This window comes from Plectropomus leopardus, chromosome 17 (assembly GCF_008729295.1).
Source record: "Plectropomus leopardus isolate mb chromosome 17, YSFRI_Pleo_2.0, whole genome shotgun sequence".
In the NCBI taxonomy this organism is placed as follows: domain Eukaryota; kingdom Metazoa; phylum Chordata; class Actinopteri; order Perciformes; family Serranidae; genus Plectropomus; species Plectropomus leopardus.
Window position 1 is genome coordinate 21725096 of NC_056479.1, and position 22072 is coordinate 21747167.

At 41.5% G+C, this 22072-nt stretch overlaps 1 protein-coding gene across 1 annotated transcript in view; it reads right to left on the reverse strand.

Annotated features, from left to right (window-relative positions):
• Positions 1 to 1337: 1337 nt before the first annotated feature.
• Positions 1338 to 22072, reverse strand: part of LOC121956285 (voltage-dependent T-type calcium channel subunit alpha-1I-like) — a 147677-nt gene continuing 126942 nt past the window's right edge. The window contains 7 exon segments of the mRNA XM_042504425.1: positions 1338 to 4097; positions 4949 to 5043; positions 5046 to 5231; positions 6011 to 6209; positions 9229 to 9363; positions 15419 to 15568; positions 20874 to 21323. Of these exon segments, the coding sequence (XP_042360359.1) occupies positions 3366 to 4097; positions 4949 to 5043; positions 5046 to 5231; positions 6011 to 6209; positions 9229 to 9363; positions 15419 to 15568; positions 20874 to 21323 (1947 nt within the window). The 3' untranslated portion in view covers positions 1338 to 3365.

Consider the following 22072-nt stretch of genomic DNA (forward strand, 5'->3'; position numbering starts at 1 on the left):
TGGTTTCATAGCAGCAGTCAAAAAACACTGGGCATTCCCTTGAACTTTGTACAATTTTATGAAATGCATACTAATGATATAATCATGGTCACTGGCAGCAATGCACACATGCAGATCAAAATACAAAGATATGTACAAATGTGAATTGTACACTCTTAAGGTGTGTTCAGACTGAAGGTGAAGCAAATTTCAGAGGCGGCGTGATTGTGATCAAATTCAATGTAGAGTAAGACAAAGGTTTGCTCAAAGCAGTGTGAATTGAAGCAAAAACATCTGCACATGTTGAGAATGTGTGAACTTTAGCAAACAATGTGTGCTTAGTCAGAACTATTGTACTCCATAAAAATACAGAAACAAGAGGGGGAAAAAGTAACAGAAATAAATTCTGATCCTGTTAAATCAGTCTGATTCAGAGCTGTGGCACACACACATACTGTACAAAGGCACACTCTGCTCACACACAGGTGGTGCATTTTTAGGTAGTTACAGCTAACATCTGGACTGTGAGTGCATTAGCTATTTGTAGCATAAAAACACTCAAATTTGTGCGAATAAAATGGGGTGAAAATTTGCTCCTGAGTTCAGTCTGAACACACCTTTACAGCTATCTTTAAAATTTTACCAGTGGTTTTTACCCCCTGACCTGAGTTCAATAACCTCATTTGTTCATGTCGTCCAATTGCAGCCCGTCTCTCTACTGATTGGTCTCCGAGAGGGCAGAGGTGCCATCTGATTGGTTGAAAGTTCAGACAAGTTGAAGCATAAAACAGACAGTAATGATTACTGTTGTGTTCTGAGGAGATAAAAATCACATTGACATCATTTACTCAGGGCATACACATAGAACATTTATTGCTGCGTAGTCAGGCTTTAACCTTTGATGCCATATTCATTGACACAAGGATTCGTCTCAGAAAGAAAGGAGGATATATCTTTGAAGCTAAAACAGCCCTTGGTTGCTTCGTGTTTTCCCCTCTTTGACCTTTAATCTCAGGTATCCTCGCTGACAAACAGGACACTTCAGGAAAAGGCAATCACTTCACCTGAAGTCACAAACACACACTCACGCACACGCACATGCTCACACACAACTGTCTTTACTATCACTCGTTAATACCCAACACCATGTGACAAAACATAGTCATCAAAGTGATTTTGCATGATAAAAAAGGTCAAACCCCTCGGATTTTCTCACATCACCTCATTCTTTTTGAGAAATTTAAAAAAGTAAGGTAATGATCAAAACACTAGGGATACAACAGTCTACCTCTAGAAATCAGGCTTAAAGATGAGCATCTCCTTTTTCAGATGGAGTTGATTATTAATCAAGTGGCAGGAGCCAAAATAAGCTTGCATTAAAAAGATTTTGTTCATTGTTACAGTGTCAGCTTTTTGATATCAAACTATGGTGTGTGAGAGGGTTGCTACAACATACTGTATGTGTAAATAGATGTAGAAGAAAAAGATGAGTGCATCAGGGTGTCATTTCAAGAAAGAAAGCATACTGTATTGCAATCCCAGAACCATGCTTAAGGAACACTAATGTGTCCGATATGTTGTGGTGTAACTCTCAAATTAAAGCTTTCATAGAGATGGTTTATGCTATTCATGTTCTTTTTTTAGCATAGGAGGCTAAAAGCAAACAAAGTTCCCTGTGTGCAGCCAGGTATGTCTGTGAGCTAGAACGATCCTCATGTGCTGAGTGAATATGGCTGTTCCCATCTCTGGTTGTCCCCTGGGACTCCAACATTTGACAAAAAAAAAAAAAAAAAAAAAAAAAAAAAAATCCACATCGAGGAACCAGTGCTCCCAAAGAGAAATGTGCTGGAGGGAACAATCACTTCAGCGCTCAAAGTTTTGAAATTTTTTGCTTCATTGTTTTATACACCGTCCACACCTTTAAAAAATGTTATAAAACTGGAAGCCACTGGCAGACAAAAAGTCCTAGACAACGAGTCAAAGAGTATGGGGTAAATGAAATAGGGACAAAGTAACGGCAACACTTGCACGTGCCTATCCTCTTTTCTACAAAAATAGTGGAATAGAAATCACATGGTTATCACCCAACATTGACATCTTGATACACTTCTGTATATAGATAAAAAAAAAATCTTGGTTAAATGCAATTCCATCATGCAGTCAAGGTCCCTCGAAATTCTTGAGTCCATTCATACCAAATCCTAAAGCATGGTGAGAGGAAGTGGTGTCAAAAGGAGTGTGCTTGAAGTCTTGCTTTATTAAGTAGCTGTGAACCTTTTTTGTTTTTTTTTTGGGTACACAAGGCTGCCCCATGCACACATCCTTGTTACTTCTGATGGGGTTTGTAAATCTCAACCTAGCTCTCAAGTGAGATGCTGGAGATAGAAAGAAAAACAGTTTCACAAATCACTCCATGCACGGTTATACCCCCGCAATCTGTCAATTTCTTTCCATTTTCCGCTGCCACTCAAGACTTGGTTGACAGAGGCACAGAGCTTTGATCAGTCAATACCTATCTCCTGTTTTCAAAAACACAGAGGTATGGTGAGGTGATGAGAATGATTTAATCGATGCCTTGGATACCCGAGGCAGTGCTCTCACACACATGCTACGAGCGCACACTCTTGAACTCTCCACCTTGCATTTTTTACTCTGAACTCAGCAGAAGGTCTTGCGCCAGAGTGAGTAGAACCTGTTGTTTCCGTCTGCCAGAACAGATGGACATTAGATCCGCTTTCTGCTTTCCCAGCCAAACAAATGACCTGCCTTCTCCTTTCCCGGCCTTCCTTCCGCCTTAATAATATTCCAAGCCCCCTCCCACTTCACTTGCTGCACTGCCTCCGAGACATAATCAAAACAGTCTCCCCTGGCATGGATATGCTATTTCAGGTACTTCTATTTTTGCATTTTTCAACCTCAGTGAACCCAAGCCGACACAGGGAAAAAGAAACTACAGCAGAGCAACAACAAGACTCGTCAATGTGTCTTTGAGTTTAAGCTCTTTTGTCTCTGCTCCTATTGACTCCCTGATATGAATGGGCCTCCTGGTCTTCCAATGTGAGCAGAACCTTCCATGTCTTCCTCTACAGGTACAGCCCCGAAGAGGGTTTAAGGATCTATCTTCTACCCTTGGGCCTTAACTGTGCAGGCCACTTCCTCACCAGCAGGCTATCACCACTCCCCTAGGCAGCACAAAATAGGACATGGGCTTGTCACAAATGTATAGAAAGAGGTTGAGGGTGTAAGATGAGGGTTTGGTTCTTGAATACGGGACATCATGTGTCATCAAGCCTCTCTCTCACTGATGGATGCAGAGAGAGTGAGAGGGACAGCTATGGGTTTAGATCCAAGGAATGGAGAGACAAAGAAAGAGTGAACAGTAGGTTTCATCTGTTTTTCCGACAAGGCCCTACTGTCGTTTGGCTTGAGCTCTTCCCTTTCAACCCTTGCTCGCCATCTCCCATTTCCCCTTTTCCTTCTCCTCTTCTTGTATCAACTAATACCCCCGTCCAGGGGTTGGCCAAAAAGCCTTGAGGGTCCATGAGCTCCAAGCCCAAAATCTCCCTGCGGCCCTCCCTGCCCCGGGATGACAGCAGCATCCCCCCTTGGTCCAGGCTGCCTGTGCTGTTGCACTTCTTCACTGCTGCTCCCGGGTAAACCAGAGAGCTGGGCGACAGCAGTGATGTCAGCGACAAGCTGCTCAGCGTCTCTGACAAGTGTTCACTGTTGCCTGCTTGGCTGGAGCCACAACCGCCAATTGACGATCCGATACCTATGCCCAGGTCCTCGTCTGAAGGGTCGATTGAGTCGTCACGGGTGTAGCCCGGGCTGGTACTACCTCGGCCGCTGCTCTGGCTCCGCTGGTGGCCCCTGGTAGCCTGGAGGGTTAGGGCTGATGAGGGGCTCGGTCTTGGTCTCAGAGTCTGGACCGGGGAGGAAATGGCAGTGCCGTCTTCAGGCAGCGGGAGTGGGCATACAAGGGGTAAAGGAGCTGTTGGCAAAGGCAACTCCATGTTCTGGGGCGGAGAGATGCTGAAGCTCAGACCTTCTTCCAGGGTGGTCTGGAGGCTGCCCTCAGAGCTGCCTGTAGCGAGGGACGAGTCACTGTGGGACGGGTACTAAGGGAAGGAAGGGAGAAAGGGGTTGTGGAGAAAGAAAGTAAGCACATGAATAATACCTATTATTTCGCCTTCACAGACCACACTTGCAATTTATATCCCCTTAACTGCTGATTACAAATCAGTTTTCATAATAACAATATCATATATCATCTGTTGTCAGTGACCAAACAGGCCATTTCTCATCACGCTAAGCACTTAATGAATCCTATTTTTATGCTTCACCGTTGACATCAATCTAATGAGCCTCCACCTCAACAAAACCTCACAACTATCTTCGCCCATTTTTAGACCCTGTGTACATGTATACAGATATTTGAAAAAACACATATTTCCCCCATATTTAAAAAGCAAATTTGTCCACACGACCTTCATTTTACAAAGTATCTCAATCAATCTAAACTCGAAAATGACTCTAAATGCGTGCCAGCGTTGACGGTCGATAGCAGTCTCCCTTTGTCACACACAGGTATGAAGTGTGCAGGCTTATGCTATATTTGATATTAGGATGAAGTGGCTTACTCAAGCATATGCCAAGCATCAAGTGATGCCCTGGACAAATTTTCCTTACACTCCTCATCTACAACAATCCCACTCTTGCTGAGATTGACCAAATATCTTTGGGTGCAGGAGAGGGCTCAGTTCGTGGTACAGCAATATAAAATTTCATCTTGGCAAAGATGAGTGAGCACAGCAAACATGGAAAGTTTACTAGGCAATTCACATACACCAATAAATATTATTATTGTGACACTGGTCACCTGTCATTTTGCAGAATTGGGCCCGGGGTAAATTAAGTTGAGTATCCCTGTATTAAACTATATTTCTCCCCTCTTCTGCCCTTCCCCTACCTGTGTACAAAGCATCTTGTTATGGGCTCCCGGGGAGCGAAGCGAAGCCCAGGAGGCTGGCGAGGTCAGCCTGAGGCCCCTCGACAACCGAAGGCTCTGCTGCGGGGAGGTGCTGGGATGGCTGCTCCTGCAGGGTGGAAGAACTCTGCAGGCAGATGGAAGAGAGGAGACATACCACTGGCTCCCCCTCCCCCTCCTCCTCCTCCTCCTCCTCCTCCTCCTCCTCCTCCTTCTCCTCCTCCTCCATTGTTTGTTCCCTTGTCACTGCTGCTGGAAACGCCACCTTGAGGAGGAATACACTTGTTCCATGTCTATCCTGGTGTCAAATTGTGTGTTGTTTCCACTTTTCTTGTGATTAGCCCTTACATGAGGAGTACTTTTCATATTTATAAGCAATAGCACTTAAATGGCTATTACAGTAAGTCTGCAAGCCAGAAACAGCACTTGCAGGTGGATGTCGTGAGTGAATCTTTATTCCAGTCTACAGAGATGCTTCAAAAAGCTTTCTCGTGGTGCAGGGTGGTAGGTAAAAGCGCCAACTGTTACATGTTGATGTGTTAATGTGCAGTGTGAGTGTGATAGGTTTAAAAATTGAGATCAACTGATTAAAAAAAAAAAGAAAAAAATATGGAAATACTGCGCACCAGCTGCAGATCTGCACAGATGTGATGCAAATAATTTCCGGCAATTTTCTGCAGAGGTTCAAGTGCCCCTTGTAGGCTCTCTTCCTCATTGTTGAGAAATACATTTCTGGGAGCTTTATAATCCCCCCATGAATCCCATTTTTGTGAATAGAATTCACAACATGTTTTCTTCAGTACTCATCCTGGAAAGTTTTTGTTCGTGTTTAAGAAAACCATGTTATTTCTTGTAAACACTGTGTCTTGTAATACAATTTTATCCACCACTTTTATTTATTTTCACCACTTTACGCTGCAAAAAACAGCAAGAAATTAAATCCTTTTACTTGTTTGTTGGCACAAATACATATTTGAATCTAATGATAATTTATACATTACTTTGAAAATGTGCCTGATAGTACAGTGATCTGGTTTTACTCACCCGGGCTACAGTGAGGTGAGCACATATGTGCTTGGTATGTTTGCATTTCCATCTCCTGTAGTGCAGTCTCCATCTCGATGCCAGCGCTGAGGGCCCGGCAGGGTTGGCTCTGCACCACGGTCTGAGTCTGGCGGCCTCCTGCATGACTCCCTCCACCTCCAGCCTCCTCAGAGCTGCGAGAGTCGCTGCTGCACCTCCCCTGAAAGAGATCAGATGATCTGACATTGAAGAGAAAGTATTTTCCAATAAACCTCTTGGATATTATTATATGTGATTACCACACATTTTAATAGACAAAATTTCTTAACTTTTCCATGACTTTTTATCTTTTTTTTTCTTGCCCCACTTACAAAGCATTTTTCATACATATCAAATTCAAACTGTATTGTACTGTATTGTATTCAAACTGTAATTTCAGTTAGTTGGCATACATGAAGAGAGAGATGATGCAATGAAGGATGCAAGAGTGAACGAAACAGCTCATACCGACATGTGTTACAGTTATGTTACATCGACAGCTACAGAAAAAGATTTTGTCATAATCTACCATTACATGGACAGTTATCGACGGGAGATTAGTGTGGCTTTTTCAAAACTTTAAATGATGTTTAGTCATTCCATTACATTTCCAGGCCTGGAAAACATGATGGTGATATTCTATGATGTTGATGTCTAATGTGGGAACCCTGAATCAAGTAAGTGTGTTGGTATTTCCCAAATTTCATTAAAAAAAGACAGAAATTAGACATGTCAGGATTGGTTCAAAATAAAAACACAGAGGAAATATGTGCTGAAACTTCCAATCATTAACATGGCTTAAAATATATGCTCTTTTGTAAAGGGACAATTTAAGTTTAAAATTAGCATTGAATGCAGAAAAAAGCAGCCCCTCTGGCACCCTGCAGATATCAAACATGGCCTCTGATTCATATCATCCCTCGGGCTTTTCACTGAAGTGCTAGTGAAGGGGTGAGGACTCATTATGAGCCGAGAGAGCCTGTCATTGTCATGTTAATGTTATATACTGTAACAATAAATGTTTGGTTATAAATATGTCAGTGTATATGACAGCTGCAACAGCTGGAAGTGGGAAGCAGGAGGTAGATTAAGGCAGGAGTTCAGCTTTGTAAGCTCTTACCTCGTACGTTTTAATTAGCGTCATTTAGGGACTGCCGAATAATTTGTGCATGATCGTGCACACGTGTATGCTTTTGTGCTTCCACTAGTGTATTGTATCACTGAGTCATTCAGCCCGAGCCCCTGAACAGCCCCCTTTCAAACAGGCGGCCACCCACACCCATACAAACCTCAAACACACGCTTAATGCCACACACAGGCTTTTCTTTTAAGCAAACAATGTCTGACAAATAAAATCCCTAACCTTAGATCCTCTCTCACCGTCAATCTTCCCCTCTCTCCCCCCTCCTCTAATGAGCAGTGGTTCACAGCAATGCTTGGCGATTGCAGGCTTATCTCGCTATCCAGAACCAAGGAGCATTACTCCATTACAGTGGAGGATATCTAGGACGGAACGGATGATAACGGATGGAGATAGAGGGGCTAGAGGGAGGTGTGGAAAAGGTGTGCAATTACCATTGGGGCAACGGTGGGAAAGGAGAAGCATGAAAGATAAAGCCGAAAGGGGGAGAGTGGGTGCAAGAGAAGGATGCATGAGAGCCACCCAGGAAAGCAGCCAGGGAGAGCCTAGTTTTATTCATGAGACAAGACTGTGGATTCTTCAAAGACAAGATAGTTACCGCTGATACACAGAGAGAAAGAGATAAAGGGGCCTTTGGAACCTCAGGTTTATATGTGTAATTCACAAGAGAGCCTACAGCGAAGCCATGAAAAGGATTTTATAATGGTCATTTGTTTTGTGCGTCCTAGAATGAAAATAAAAAATCATCAGCAAGCCTCTGCCATTGTTTGTGCTTATACTCTTGGGGGAGTAGGATAAAGTGCCGTTATACTGTACACGTCAAATACAAAGTGGGCTACTAGAAGTTAACCACTGTAAATTTATGGTGCAAGTGGAAATATAGTGGGCAAAGCATCTTTTTCTTTCTCTAAAGTTTTTTATTAGACAAAGTTATACCCGCATACCGTTAGTTAGTTAGTTACTACTGGCATGGGTGGTATAAAGAGACATGGGCCCCTGAGCATCACCCCACAAAGACTTTATTGTTGTTTACCCTCTTTTGTCATTTTGCATCTTTTTGTAGTCATTACATATCTATTTTGTGTCTCTTTGAGGTCATTTTGGGTCTCTTCATAGTTGTTTTGTGTCTGTTTGTGGTCATTTTGCATGTCTTTGTCATCATTTTGAGTGTCATTGTGGTAGTTTTGCATCTATTTGTAGTCTTTTTGTCTCTTTGTGGTCATTTTGTGTCTCTTGGCAGCAGTTTTGCATCTCTTTGTAGTCATATATGTCTTTGTAGTCTGTGTTTGTTTCTTTGTTGTGTTTTTGAGTCTCTGTTTGGTTTTTATGCTCCTTTTTTTGTCCTGAGTCTCTCTGTGGATTTGTGTTTCTTTTTGGCTGTTTTGTATCACTTTGTTGTCATTTTGTGTCTCTTTGTGTTCATTCTGTGTCTCTTTGCAGCTGTTTTGCACCAGATTGTAGTGGTTTTGTATCTCATTGTAGTTGTTTGTTTGTCTGTTTGATTGTTTTGCCCCTTTTTGTAGTTGTCCTAAGTCCTTTTGAGTGCATTTTTGTCATTTTGTGTCTCTTTGTAGTTGTTGTATGTTTCTTTATGGTTTTTGAGTTTCTTTCTAGTTGGTACATCACTTGATGAGCTTTTGAAAATGAAGGCCAGAGGGGGGACCGCGCCCTGTGCCTGGTAGGCCTCTTAAGTAATCCATCCATGATGACTGGGATGATGATCCTTTTTTTGGGACTTTTATCTGAGTGGCATCTGAGACCAAATACTGGGTAACGCAATACAAGAACATCTTTGTAGACTGCACATTATTATCACCGATCAAACCTCAGATCCAACTTTCTTAACCAGTACGATCTGTGTCATATTAAGTATCTTCAAAAGAAATGATTGTTAAATCTACCCTAAAATTACAAACAAAATGACTATACAGAAAATGAGTGTAGTAAGGGCATATTTATATCAGTACTGCAAACTTTGATGTACTTCTTTTTCTTTTTTTTTCAAGTGTAGATCCTTATCTCCCCTTCCCACCTCACCATATCCCCACCTCATACACACCTTGCCTTCTCGAGCCAGCAGCTGGTAGGCAGTATGTTCATCCAGGCTGAGGTCATCTGGCAGGGCAGGGGATGAGGACTTGTCTGACTGTTGCTCTGACTTCAGCGATGCCTGTTCAATCTCTGCCATCCTGATCTGCTGCAAAAATATACTTCTGTTACTCATGTCTTACAACAAGAAACAGGAACAGTAAATGTTTCAGACTTTCTGGAATTAAGTTACAGGTAACGTCTGTGTTTCTTGACTTATACTCTAACTTCTGTGTTTTTGTGTCTAATGTGACTCATGGAGACAACAAGTTTGAAATTGGTCCAGTATTAAGCAAAAGTGCTGCAGCTGACAGTTTATGCCACTGACAGGCTCACAATGTTATTCCAAGTGTTTGATGTTTGACAACATTATGGGAATGAAAGAAAGAAAACATTTTTTTTAAAAGAGTAACATGCTTTTTGTTTACCCACGAACAGCCCCAAAAACGCTACTGCAAAATCCATTTGACTCTATTACAAAAAAAAAAAAAAAAAAAAAATCCTCTCATCGTCAACATACTTCTTTCAAAGCCACAGTATGCTTACACACTAAAATTACTGTATATTTAAACAGATTTTGGTGTGTTTGGCAATTGCAAGTTTGGGCTCTTTTTAATGCTTAAAATAAGGATGTCACTTATTAACAGGGTCATTATAATGTTGCCAAACAATTAGAATAACAATCTGGGCCTGTCAGTGGCAAAAAAGCACTTTAAGCAGATATAAATTGACGGTGCACAATTGCCATTAACGTTACATTGCAGCCTGTTTTGCTGCTGCTGGCTGCAGCGCTCTCGCTTAATACTGGACCCATTTCAACAATTGGTCACTTGGAGACAACATGGGAAAATAGGGTCCAGGTTAACAAATACCTAAATTACCCTTTAATAGCCCATGGTCTCGTCAGTGCTAAAAATAATTTGTAAAACTTGATTTATTCTAGGGTTCACAACATAGTGCACACAGATATTACATTTATAAAGGATGAACAACAATGCTGTGACGATGTCTCCCATGATTCCTTTGTTTACACAGTATGTCTTAAAGGCCCATATGAGCTACACAGACACAATCGATAAAACCTCCGCCAAGTTTCGATATGCTTCACCAGATGTTGACAATTCAAAGTGGCCAAAATGCTGTGGCACCTGTCTGTAAAGAGAGCAGGGTGAGAGATTTCAAGAAGTAATAACATTGCTTTGTTATCATTCATTGAACAAAATATGTAAAGAGAGAGGCTGAATGAGAGGCGAGGTATCCAAGCAGTGCATAGAAAACAGATGTATGTGTGCACGTCTTATGAGTATGCATCTGCAGCATCTGCATGTATATGAGCAAGAGCGAGGATGTTGAATGTTTTTTCCATCGGAGGTGGTGTTGTAGCTGCACCAGAACCTTAATTCTGCCCCTACAGCCAACTGTGTATGTTTCCAAACACAACTGTACATTAAGTGTTTAATAGTCCTTGCCATACTCTCACACTTATACGGCAATCCTAAAAACACAACATTACCAAACAGAATAATTCTAAAGTAATGACAATTACTCCAACTGTTACTAACTCTCTCTCTCTCTCATTTGTTCCAACACTAGCTCCAGCTAAGTTTGTTTCATCACAACTGCAGGTAACTCAGCCCATACGGCTATTGAACTGCTTTGAAATTATCGCTGCATGAGCCTCCTGTGAGCTCAAGCGTCTCGGGTGACGCTCCCCTCTACCCTTCCCCTTGGAACACCTCTTTTTGAGCACTAATTTCAAAACATACTGCAAACAGTGAGCTGGAGTGGAATTTCAGGGTTCTGGGGGTGCTACGATGTGCTCAAGCAGTGTTTCTTTAAAGAGACGGAGCAATAAATAGCCAGAGAGAAGCATTAAAAAGGGTACTTAAAAAGAGCCCAGTGAAATCCAATGGAGTGAGGCCTGTTAGCGATATATTAAGACGTAGCTGTAGGTGAGAAAGACAAAGGGGTTCGAAGAGAAAGATTCATGGTTGATATGCAGCAGTAAACTACTTGCCTAAGGAGGGAGAGAGTGAGAGGGAGAGAGAAAGAGGAGGGATGAGGCAAGGCTAGGAAGGAAGGCAGAAGCACAGCAATGCAACTCATTAATTTAAAGGAGCCCTGTGCAGTTTTTCAATTTTATCTCCGTACATCGTCCCTAACTAATGCTACAGTGACAGTACCATATCTGCTGATTTGCTTTGTGTCTCAGAGTCAGGTTATAATAAGCTTCCAAAGGTCCCTGTGAGTCCTTGGTTATGGGCAGGTAATGGAAACTACAGCCTTTCTCTTTCTGTATTCTTGGCTTTGGCCCCAGGCACAATGAAAAAGTACAATGGATGCAGAAAGAGTTGCTACACAGTTGCTTCCATGTGTTGCTTCTGGGTTACTGAAGGCTTCACCAGTGAGATATGGGCAAGAACAAATCCAATGTGTCCACTGTGAAGAGGCATAGCATTGTTTTTTTTCTGCGCCGCTGGGAGGCAATGAGAGGAGAAGACTGTGTGACTGAGCAGGAAAATAAGCGTGACTAATATTTCATGGCCACATGAGTCATGCCAGTGGGACTTGGTAAGAATATGCAATAATTTATGCTAAGCATAGCAAACAGGTGCACCGGCAGTCAGATGATAATTTCCCACAACACACAGGTGCAAAAACAAGCACACCTCCTGCTCCTCTTCTTGATGTCAACCAGTTTTTTTAATGCTACCACTCAGAGTCAGCAAAATCAGAAATGTTGAAATCCTACACATAGATTATTTAAAGGAGCAGTGTGTATGATTTAGTAGCATACAGTGGTAAAAACTACATCCTGTTGAAACTTCTCCCATGTGCCAAGCATAAACTCTTGGTTAGAATTCCTGCAGTGTTCATTGTTAAGGAGGTTTTGACCGGGAGCTGAATAATCCGCAGAGGTCTCTCTCTCTCTCTCAAAAGCAAACAGACTGGGTGAGTAAAACCGGTAAAAACACTGAATAAAGCAGTTTCATATTACAAATCAGTGTTTCTCCAATGCTGGCATCCCTCAATGACTGAAGAGCCAGAGGTTCATGAGGTTTACAGCAAGAGCCAAATTATCTGCAGAGGTCTCTTCCTCTCTAAAACAAATGGACCTGGTGATTTTAATACTGAATGAAGCTGTTTCGAGTTATCAATCAGTATTTTTTCAATGCTGTTCAGACCCTCTCTGAGGAGCTGCTAACTACGATGGCTGATGTGAAAAAATGGATAGTCCTGTCTAGAGCCAGAGTTTGGTCCGTCCATTCTGCACTACTGTAGAAACATGTAGGTGCAATATGGTGATCTCGGAAGACAAGGACAAGCTTGTTTTGTAGATATAAGTGGCTCACTATAAGGTAACAAAAACATGACAACTCCCTAAATCCTACACACTGGACCTTTAACTGATTTCGTAAGTATTTAAATGTTTGTGTCATCAACGTAGCAATTTCTGTGCCCTATCAAATGCTCGTTACACAACATCTACACAGCACAAAAACAACAGAATTCTGTCTTATTTTTCCCTTCAGACCTCTTGGAAGTCTTATTTATTAAAATATGCCAATGCATTACCATATACCAGAGCTCACTCATCACGCAGTATCATCATGGGATATTCTTTTGCCTGACAAATGCCATTTTTAACCACCGAACCAGCTGATATCCAGAGATATATAGTTTAGCCCTCCACCTGTTCCTGGCTTTCAGAACTGCACTTTAAAAGAAGCCTCTGAAACTCTGATGCTGCCTTTTTAAGGTGGCGCCTTTCCAAAAATAGTGTCAGAGAAATGATATTGTGGAGCGCTTATGTACACTTGAGAAATGCCTGTTTATGCTACTGCAACTGAATGAATGGCAAAGGCCTTCACTGCTCCATTGAACTGTTCCCTGCAGGCTCTGTAGTCATTCTCTCTTAAGTCCTTATTAGGCAGTTACTTGATGACTATTTCCACTGTCACACACACTGCACCCAGGTGTCCCACTGTGCCTCCCTGTCCCCTTAAACGTAATACCAATCTGTCTACCAATGGCCCACACCCACACCCGCTCTGTCACACACAAACAAACAAGTCTGATGGTTGAAGAACATGGGAAATAAAAGGAGAACAGCACAGGATCAGATACAGCACATCAGAGAGAGATAGAGGGACAGCCAGAGGAGTAAAGGGCCTGATAGAAGGGGAGGAAGCATGTAAAAGAGGGAGGGAAGACTGACAGTTTGACAGCATCTGCAGACAGGCAGAAAGCAGGACTGACAGGTGAGGAAGTGAAGAGCCCAGTTATTGCTTCTTCTGAGCTGACCCGCTGCACTTTGTCATTGTGATAGACAACACCGGCACAGGACAGTATGTTTATGAGTTTGTTTTATGCAGGATCCCCTGCGTACAAAATACCCCAAAATACAAGTACAAGTTAAGGAGAGTGTTGGTGCGTGCAAGCATGCATGCATATCGGGAATGGTTGCATGTGTGTATGCATGCAAAAGGCCTCATTAATCCACAAATTAGGCACATATGGAAAGTTGATATCATTGTGTTGATACTGTGTTTAATTAAGGGATGAAATTCCCTTTCATACAGTGAAATAATAGCACATACAGTAGTTGGCATGCTATATAAAGCATGAACTTTCCATTCAAACTGTATGATGAATGAAGCCCGATGAGTGTGTGCGGGTCCATGATAGTACGTGCAAATGCAAGTTTATGTGTGTGTCCCTTTTGAAAATCTGCATGCATGTTCTCTGTGCCCAGACATCATGGTTGTGTACGTATGTGTGTGCATGAATGTGTGTGTATGTGGGTTTCAGGACTACTGAGTTTTACTGTTTACTGGTCTTGCCAAGTTTAGTTTGGCAAGTTTTTATTATGAATGGTGGCATGTGCATGTATATACCATATTCTGACATACTCTGTTATCTGCATATTTTCACACATGCATATGCATACAGTATAAACAGGGTCAGTGTCTTTTGGTGTTACATTTTTATGTTCATAACTATGTGATGCTTGCATCATGTGTGAATTTACTTCAAAATGTCCCTTAAATTTATTTTCATCCAACACCTGGGGCCATATTTACCAATCATTTCAGAGCAAGAAATCACTCCCATATTTGGATCCATATTTGGTCCCACTTTTAGTCAAGGTATAAAAGTACTTTATAAATCAATTTCATCCTATCTCTACCATCACTGAGGAACGCTGCAGAGCTGTCCTAACCTGTTAAGAAAGGTCCAGCTGGTAGACAAGGGCTAAAAAAGTGTGCAGACACACAGATATACACCCACAGAAGATTTGTAGATGTAAAGTTTTTTTGTAATTGCTCCAGCTACAAAACTGCGGCCACTTTGCATCAAACAAAATCTTAAAATCTACATTTATTTGACAGCAAGAAACTGTGGGTGTAACAGCTGATTTGGGCTCCTTACATCTGCGACTACATTAATGTATTTCAGAGCTTCAAAGCTGACCTGGTTCTTCCGCACACCACTAAACACGATGACGACACAAAACTCTGTGAGCCTGGAATTGCTGTTTGTGAGGGTAAGATGTCCTGAATGAACACAGCAATTAAACCACAGCATTTTCAAATATGGATACTCTGTGATCAGTATATATTTCAATCCTTTAGTAAAAAAATGCTTTTCTTTCTCACTTGCTGAACGCAGCTGTCAAAACAAAGAACTGCAGCTAAAGCAAGCCAACAGGACTGCAGATTCGTCTGCTACCCTTTAAGGTAAAGTATGAGAAAGAGAAGTATCACATGATCACAAGATTTCGTGCTGGACTCATTTTAAAAATAACATTACTACATTTTAATAAAAGTGGCCAAGTCTAGCGACATGGCTGCTAATTTGGCAACACTGCAACAGCTACTTTATAAATAGGCTTCATAATCTGTCGCGGGAGTATTTTTACATTCTGTGACTTATAGGATTGATGCCGACTTCACTTAGTCCAGTAAAGCTCAGTGTCACTAAAAATGATCATGTTAAAAACGTATGCATCTGTTTATGGTAGTAAAATATTTATTTGAATTATGAATTATGCTCATGAATATGAATTTAAGATCTGGGGCTACTGCCCTTCTCAGTTGTATGAGTGTGTGTATGTGTGTTGCATATACGTGTGTATTTACGTGTGTCCATGCTGGTACCTCTTGTGGGTGGCCCTTGCAATCTTTGCAGATAGGTGGAGGAGAGGAGTAATGGTGGAAGACAGAACCGGAGAGATTGTCGATCATCAGCATCTCCCCCTCCAGTGTATCCTTGATCAGGAGAGATACGCTGTCCAGCCATTGGCTCTCCTGGAACACATACACACACACGCACAGACATACACACAGACACATACACACGGGACGCAGGCCGGCAGACCAGTATTGCACGCAGGTGCAAACGTGTGCACATGCGGACATGCGAGGACAGAGAACACGCAGGGAAATGCATACACCATCGTAAGGGTTATAAAAATGTCTTTGTGCACACGCAGGTATGCTGTTAAACTTTACGTGCTCACACACACACAGGCACACAGAATCACACATATTCATATTCACCCACACACATGTAGATTTCACATTATCTAAGCCTTGATTTTTAACATTCCTCCACAAAACTAAAAGAAAAGCATTTCAAACACTGTGTCAGAGATGATGTACAAATAAAGCAGAACAAATCCCCCTCTCAGACTTTGTTGGCCTTTAGGGCTAAACACTCTTCTCTCTTGGAAAAAAAGGCTTCTCAATAATATGACTCCAAACCCTCATTAGCGATGTAACACATAATTTTACTATCAAAGCCTTGAGCACTGAGAGCGGTGCAATTACATTTGATATATCACCTCAATTAGGCTGTTCAATACCTTGTTGAAACAATTTAAGATTTAAGCATTTGCTTTGTGCTCTGGGTATTATTAGGTTTAAAGCAATTTAGACTGAATCAGTCAGGGCTTTTTCTGTGACTTAAATGATCCCTTCTTACTTGAATCTCATCTGCCAGATTGGTTTTCCCAGAAACCAATCTGGCAGAGAAAGGAAACTACTGACAGAAAAAAAGGGGAAACTACTTTAAAAATGATTTCTGTGTTTCTTGGCAAGGCATGGTATTTCACAATGAATTAGATGCCTTGTGCCTGTAGCACATTCATAACAGCCAAAATAACTGTATTACATCAGCAGATACATCCCAAAAGATACTGTGAAACAAGGTCACTCCTCTTCAATCCCCACACAAGTCTATTTTCATAACACATTTGTACAACACTGCTTATAGGACTATACTTAGATCTCTTATGCAAACACACATTTCTGACTCATACTGTTATATTACTGTCACTCATGGCTCATGTTTTTGAAAATGAGGGGGCTAAGAATTCAAGAGATGGGTTACTGTACTCCCAGAAATATACCTAAATCATGCTGGTTTATGCAACAGTGTTGCAGTGCCAATTTTTGGCATGAAGACAAACTGGCAGTGAGGCTGACTCTGCCAGATTCAGCTCTTTTAATACACACACGTTTAAGAAAAAACTCTCCTTTTTATTCCTTCTCTCACACAGACAGTGCAAAGATAGTCCATTCTGTGTAGGTGGAGGGCTTCATATAAAAAATAATGTTTGATTGACTGTGGTGGCCTATGTGCTGGCCTCCATTAATAACTGTATTAGTGGACAACAATAGGCCCCGTCTACTGGGAATGGAAGTTGAGAGAGAGAGGAGAGAGCTGAAATTAATTACTGCGTCTATCTGACTGTCACTGGTTCAGCTATTATCTCTCCTCTCTTATTCCCTCACTCTCTCGCTCTCTCTCTCTCTGTGTGTCGACTTCCTACAGTGTCGCCTCTAGTCCCTGTGCAATATATTAGAGTGTTTCGCCATGGAGTCGAAAATGACTTTTCAGTGTGTAAGATGGCATATTATAGAATATACTGGTTCTAGCTGCAATCTTTCTTGAGCTTTTGAAGTCTCTATATATATCGTCAAGACTCACTCGATCTATCTTTGAGCATAAAAACATCAATTTTAAGGACGAATTAAGTAATTTGACTTCATAAACCCAATATTTCTGCTTCTAATACAGTGTCCCGAGGAAGCTACTGGTAATATTTTGACAATATATCGAGACAAGTTTAATGGTCCGCAGCAGAAGATGTCACAGTGTTTGGGTTTGTACACTACTTTCCATGAGCCTTTTCTATTGTTCACATAAACACTAACACACACACACACACGCTTATACCTCATGGGAGCAGTATAGTGTAGTTCAAGCAAGATATGACTTTAGGATACATTAAATACGTTTAAAAATGGCAGAATGGAACGAATCAGAAATATAGTGAAAAGAAACCTCAGTCCACACGTCGTGTAGCTCTAATGGCCCCTCAGACCGTGGCTATCCACAACACTGCTGCCATAAACAGGTACAAGACGCATGACAGTATGAGGGCAATGACGTTTACATCATTTGCAATGGACATATCTATTCTCTAAAGTAAAGGGAGTATAAATGAGCCTTACGCGACATTTACCTATCAAAGATGGGACCCACTATACTACAGAGGAACCGTCTGTACCCATTCTTTCACCTGATGAGTGTTTGTGTAGCGATGCTGAAGTCCACTATTGAACAGGTAGGTAAGTGTGCACACACACGCATGCACATGCACACACGACCCCAGGACCTGTGCTCTGAATAAATTGCATCAGTCTGCCAGATCCCTTATTGCATCACTTGAGGGACGAAGAATGAGAGAGAGGGAGATCGAGAAGGATAAGGAGAGACAGGGGGACGATGCTGCCAGTGTGTTCTTCCTGGTCTGCATTAAGTTCCTTTGTCACACTGAGCTAAAAATGACTTCATGCAGCTAACTTTAGCTTTACAAAGGTGAGACTCTTCATGGCAGCTGATGAGTCATCTTTATGTGTGTTTCTGCGCGGATATCTCAGGCTATCATTAGCGATTTCATAGTGGAAGCGCGTGTCTCTGCTGTCAGACTGCAAGTAGAAATGAAAGACCATCTGCTCTCTCACACATGATGTAAGCAGTGATATGATCATTTAAAAAAAAAAACCCTGTGTGTGTGCGTTATCAAGCTCACATAGTCTCATGGGTACTGAAAGGTTAATAAAGCTTAAATGAAAAACAAACTTAATTGAGAAATTGATTAAAATTGCTCATCTCTCCTTGCTGACAACATGGGTTGCTATGACTACATTAAAACAAGACAAAAAAATACTTTAAAAAGCGAAATGGTAATAAGCAGCATAGCCTTGACTTTTATCTGCCTATTTTCACTTAAGTGGTTTTGTTTCATTTTTGGAAAATGCCTTTATTTCCAGTCTAATGTTTTCATTGAATTCATATTAATTGATTTGTTAACACAATTACACTTGAGCAATGTTGCAATTAAAGTGTAGACTCTCTTTCTTCCCTTCCTTTTATATGCCTTTCCTTTTTATTCCTTCTCTTTGTGTAAATGTTTAACCTTTCTCGCCCTCCCTTCCTTCTCACACAACCTGTAAAAGAAAAATGAACAAAAGTACACACAAATTATACAAAGGGATTGGTAAAAACACTGAGTGTAATCACGTATTGTGGCTGTCAGTCAATTTCACAAAAATAGAGCAATGATTCTCTACTCTCTCCCATGTCAGCACCATTCAACACTATGCAGAAATTACGCTGTATTGTTTACCTCTTTTGTGTTCTTCCACTTTGTGAACTGAATGTGTAATTTTCTCTGCATGAACTAACGCATTGATACTGTGTAAAGAGGCAGGCAGCCAGAAAAGAAGAAATGAACACTCAAATGTAGTGATATCTCCATTATGGTTTTTCCCAGATACTGATCCAAACTGTTTATTGTCCAGTACCTCCTGATACTGTGTCTGATCAAAACTGTTATTTTTCTAATCTGTACAGCTGCAAATTGCACAAGGCTTGCATTTAAATTGTTAAAGCAATTATTACATCAACTTGTTTGTTTATATATTGTATATTTAAAAGCAAATTCACTGCATTAAGAAAATCTGGCACGCAAAACACTTTACATAATTTCCTACTGAATGGTGTATATTCTCCTACAGTGTTTTGCATTATTATTAGTCTTTATTAAAAAAGGTCCATGCTTAAAAAAAATAATTCTTAATAATGAGAAGAGATAATTTGAGCCAGATTTAGCTATTAGCTAATTTCCATCTGTGGTCCCTGGGCAGAACAATAACCAGACACTAAAAGCATTAATCTACATGCAACATCATTACATAGTCTCTTTCACACTGACAATTATTAAAAAACAAACCTACAAGCACACATCAACATATGAATACCAGTACATTCAGCCAGTAGAGCTATAAAATTAAAGTTCATCACAATTAAAAACCTGAATCAAGGTCAAACTAATGTTGACATGGGTGGCTGCTCAACTGTCACGTAATGTTGTTGGAGAAAAGACTGTAAAAGTGGACAATGCAATGTATTTAGGCAATGCCTCTTGCCATTGCCAACAAAATAGTCATTATCACCTGGAAAATTAAGCTAAATCAGTCACATGGTTGGGGTTGATTTATTCACTTCAGTACCTTGCTGGCTGTAATTTTTGCAGAAACTGCCAGACCACTGTTGACGTCACTCCCTGAAAATGCATTACACTATTCCATTTAACGTCACTATTTTACAGGACTGCAGTGAGGCATTACAGCTGAGCTACAGCTGGCCCACATCTGGGGTATAAGTCTTTAAGAAAGGGATCAGAAATAGATCTAAGTCTTAATACAGTCCTGCTCTGCTGACAGTAGACACCAGTTGATCCAGGTCAAAGTTGTCCACCATCTTCATTATTGCACAGGATTTATCCTTCTGTCTCACTACTGTGTGACAGATATCAAGAAACAGGGGACGATTTGTCTCACACGTTATGGCTCTGTCCTTAATTTACTGGATTCTGGCCCAAAAATTTTACTGGTACTCAAAGGCCTATAAAAGCACCATCCGAATGCAAGCTGGACTCACCGTCTTCGGCTGCTACCAATCCACACTTTGCTTTCCTTGAGACATGCAACAGCCCTTGATGCTGTTGGGGATGACTGTCGCTAAAGACTCATTTTGAAGGAGTGGATATTGCCCTCTCCATCTTCCTTCCAGAGATGGTTGGCTGACATGATTTCAGTCATTCAGATGGAAACGCTCAGGTTCTTGAGAACGAATTCAATTAAAAAATTCCATCTGGGAACAATTTCTTGCTTATCGAGACAAGGCCGAGGGAGGATGAGTAACTCACCTAGCTAATTTCTCATGGGCCTCACTTGAGGTCTAATCCATAGCACTCTTAAGCACCTTGTACAACGGGTAGCCTTACATTATTATTGTATTTATTTTTCTTCTGCACGTCTGAGTTTGCCTGTTACTTGACTGCTTTTGTTGATTTGTCTCATTGTTACAAGAAAAGCCTCAAAATTTTAAAAAAATCGGGACAACCCTTACTTGCAGACACACATACACACTCCCACCCACACAGACACACACAAACGCCACACGTACAAACACGGCCTTCGCACTATCAGGAAACAAACGTGAGAATACTTGCACTCTGTCACACACACAGATACTCACTTGTGCTGGTGAGTACAGGGTCCGGCTGGAGTCATGGGAGTTGTACGCTCCTGGGTGTCCACTCCCTGCTGAATGTCGAATCCTCCTTACTCCTTCTCCCCTCTCTCCACTCGCACATCCTCTATCCTTTCCCCCTGCCGTGCCTCCGGATCCAGTAGTAACTAGTCCTTTCTCCACCCTCCCACCCCCGCAGCTGGGGGCGCCCATGCAACAGAGGGTGCCCTGGGCCAGCTCCAGCTCAATTTCTGCATCCATCTCCGCCTCCTCTTGGGCCTCCTTGTTGGAGTCGTCCAGGTGCTTCATCAGCACGGCCACCACCACATTGATGAGCACGAACTGGGCGGTGAGCACGAAGGAGACAAAGTACATGGGCGAGATAAACTGAAGGCTGGGATTGCAGGCATAGTCCGCCTCAATGCCATTGTCTGGTGGGCACTCCCGCAATGTGTCCTGGTGTCATAAAGACAGAGGATGAGGAAAAATGGTTAGGACAGGGTTGGTTAGGAGTACATGAAGAATGGCTGTTTAAAAGGGGACAGTCCAAGAGACAAAACAGGTGTGCCATCCAGAATACAACATTGTTTGAAATAAGCTTTGTAAAGATACAGGAAATGGACAAAATTACATGATCACCTTAACCCCAAATGACAATTCAGGTATCATGACTCAGCCTGAGTTATGTTGAATTTGGTGATTGAAGAATCCAAAAACTTCTTGATAAATTGAAGTAAATGGGGTCCGCATTTGGCAACAGCAAAACTACATCAAAGCATCCCTTTACAAAGTCTTATACAACTTGTAGATGATAATCCAAGTCTCATTTATTCAGTTGTATGCTCAGTATTTTCCAAACAGATATCCCTTGTTGTTACTCTCATCAAGGCCAGACTTCATTAACAAAAACAGCAATTTTATCTCACTGAACATGGAAGCTGCTGGTCCAGGCTCAGTTAGTTTGTGTTATTGTGCGACTTTGCTAAATATGAACTAAGCCTTTGAACACCAAAGTCACACAATAACACAAACAAACCAACTGACTGAGGCGGAAAAACAACAGCTCCTGTGCTCAGCCAGGTAAAAATGCTGTTTTTATCGACCAATCAACAATCAGTTCAGTCAGTGTTGGGAAGTACTTAGCATTTGCCTCAAATAGTTTTCCTTACGAAATCAAGGTAACGTGGGCATGGGGAGAGTAATTG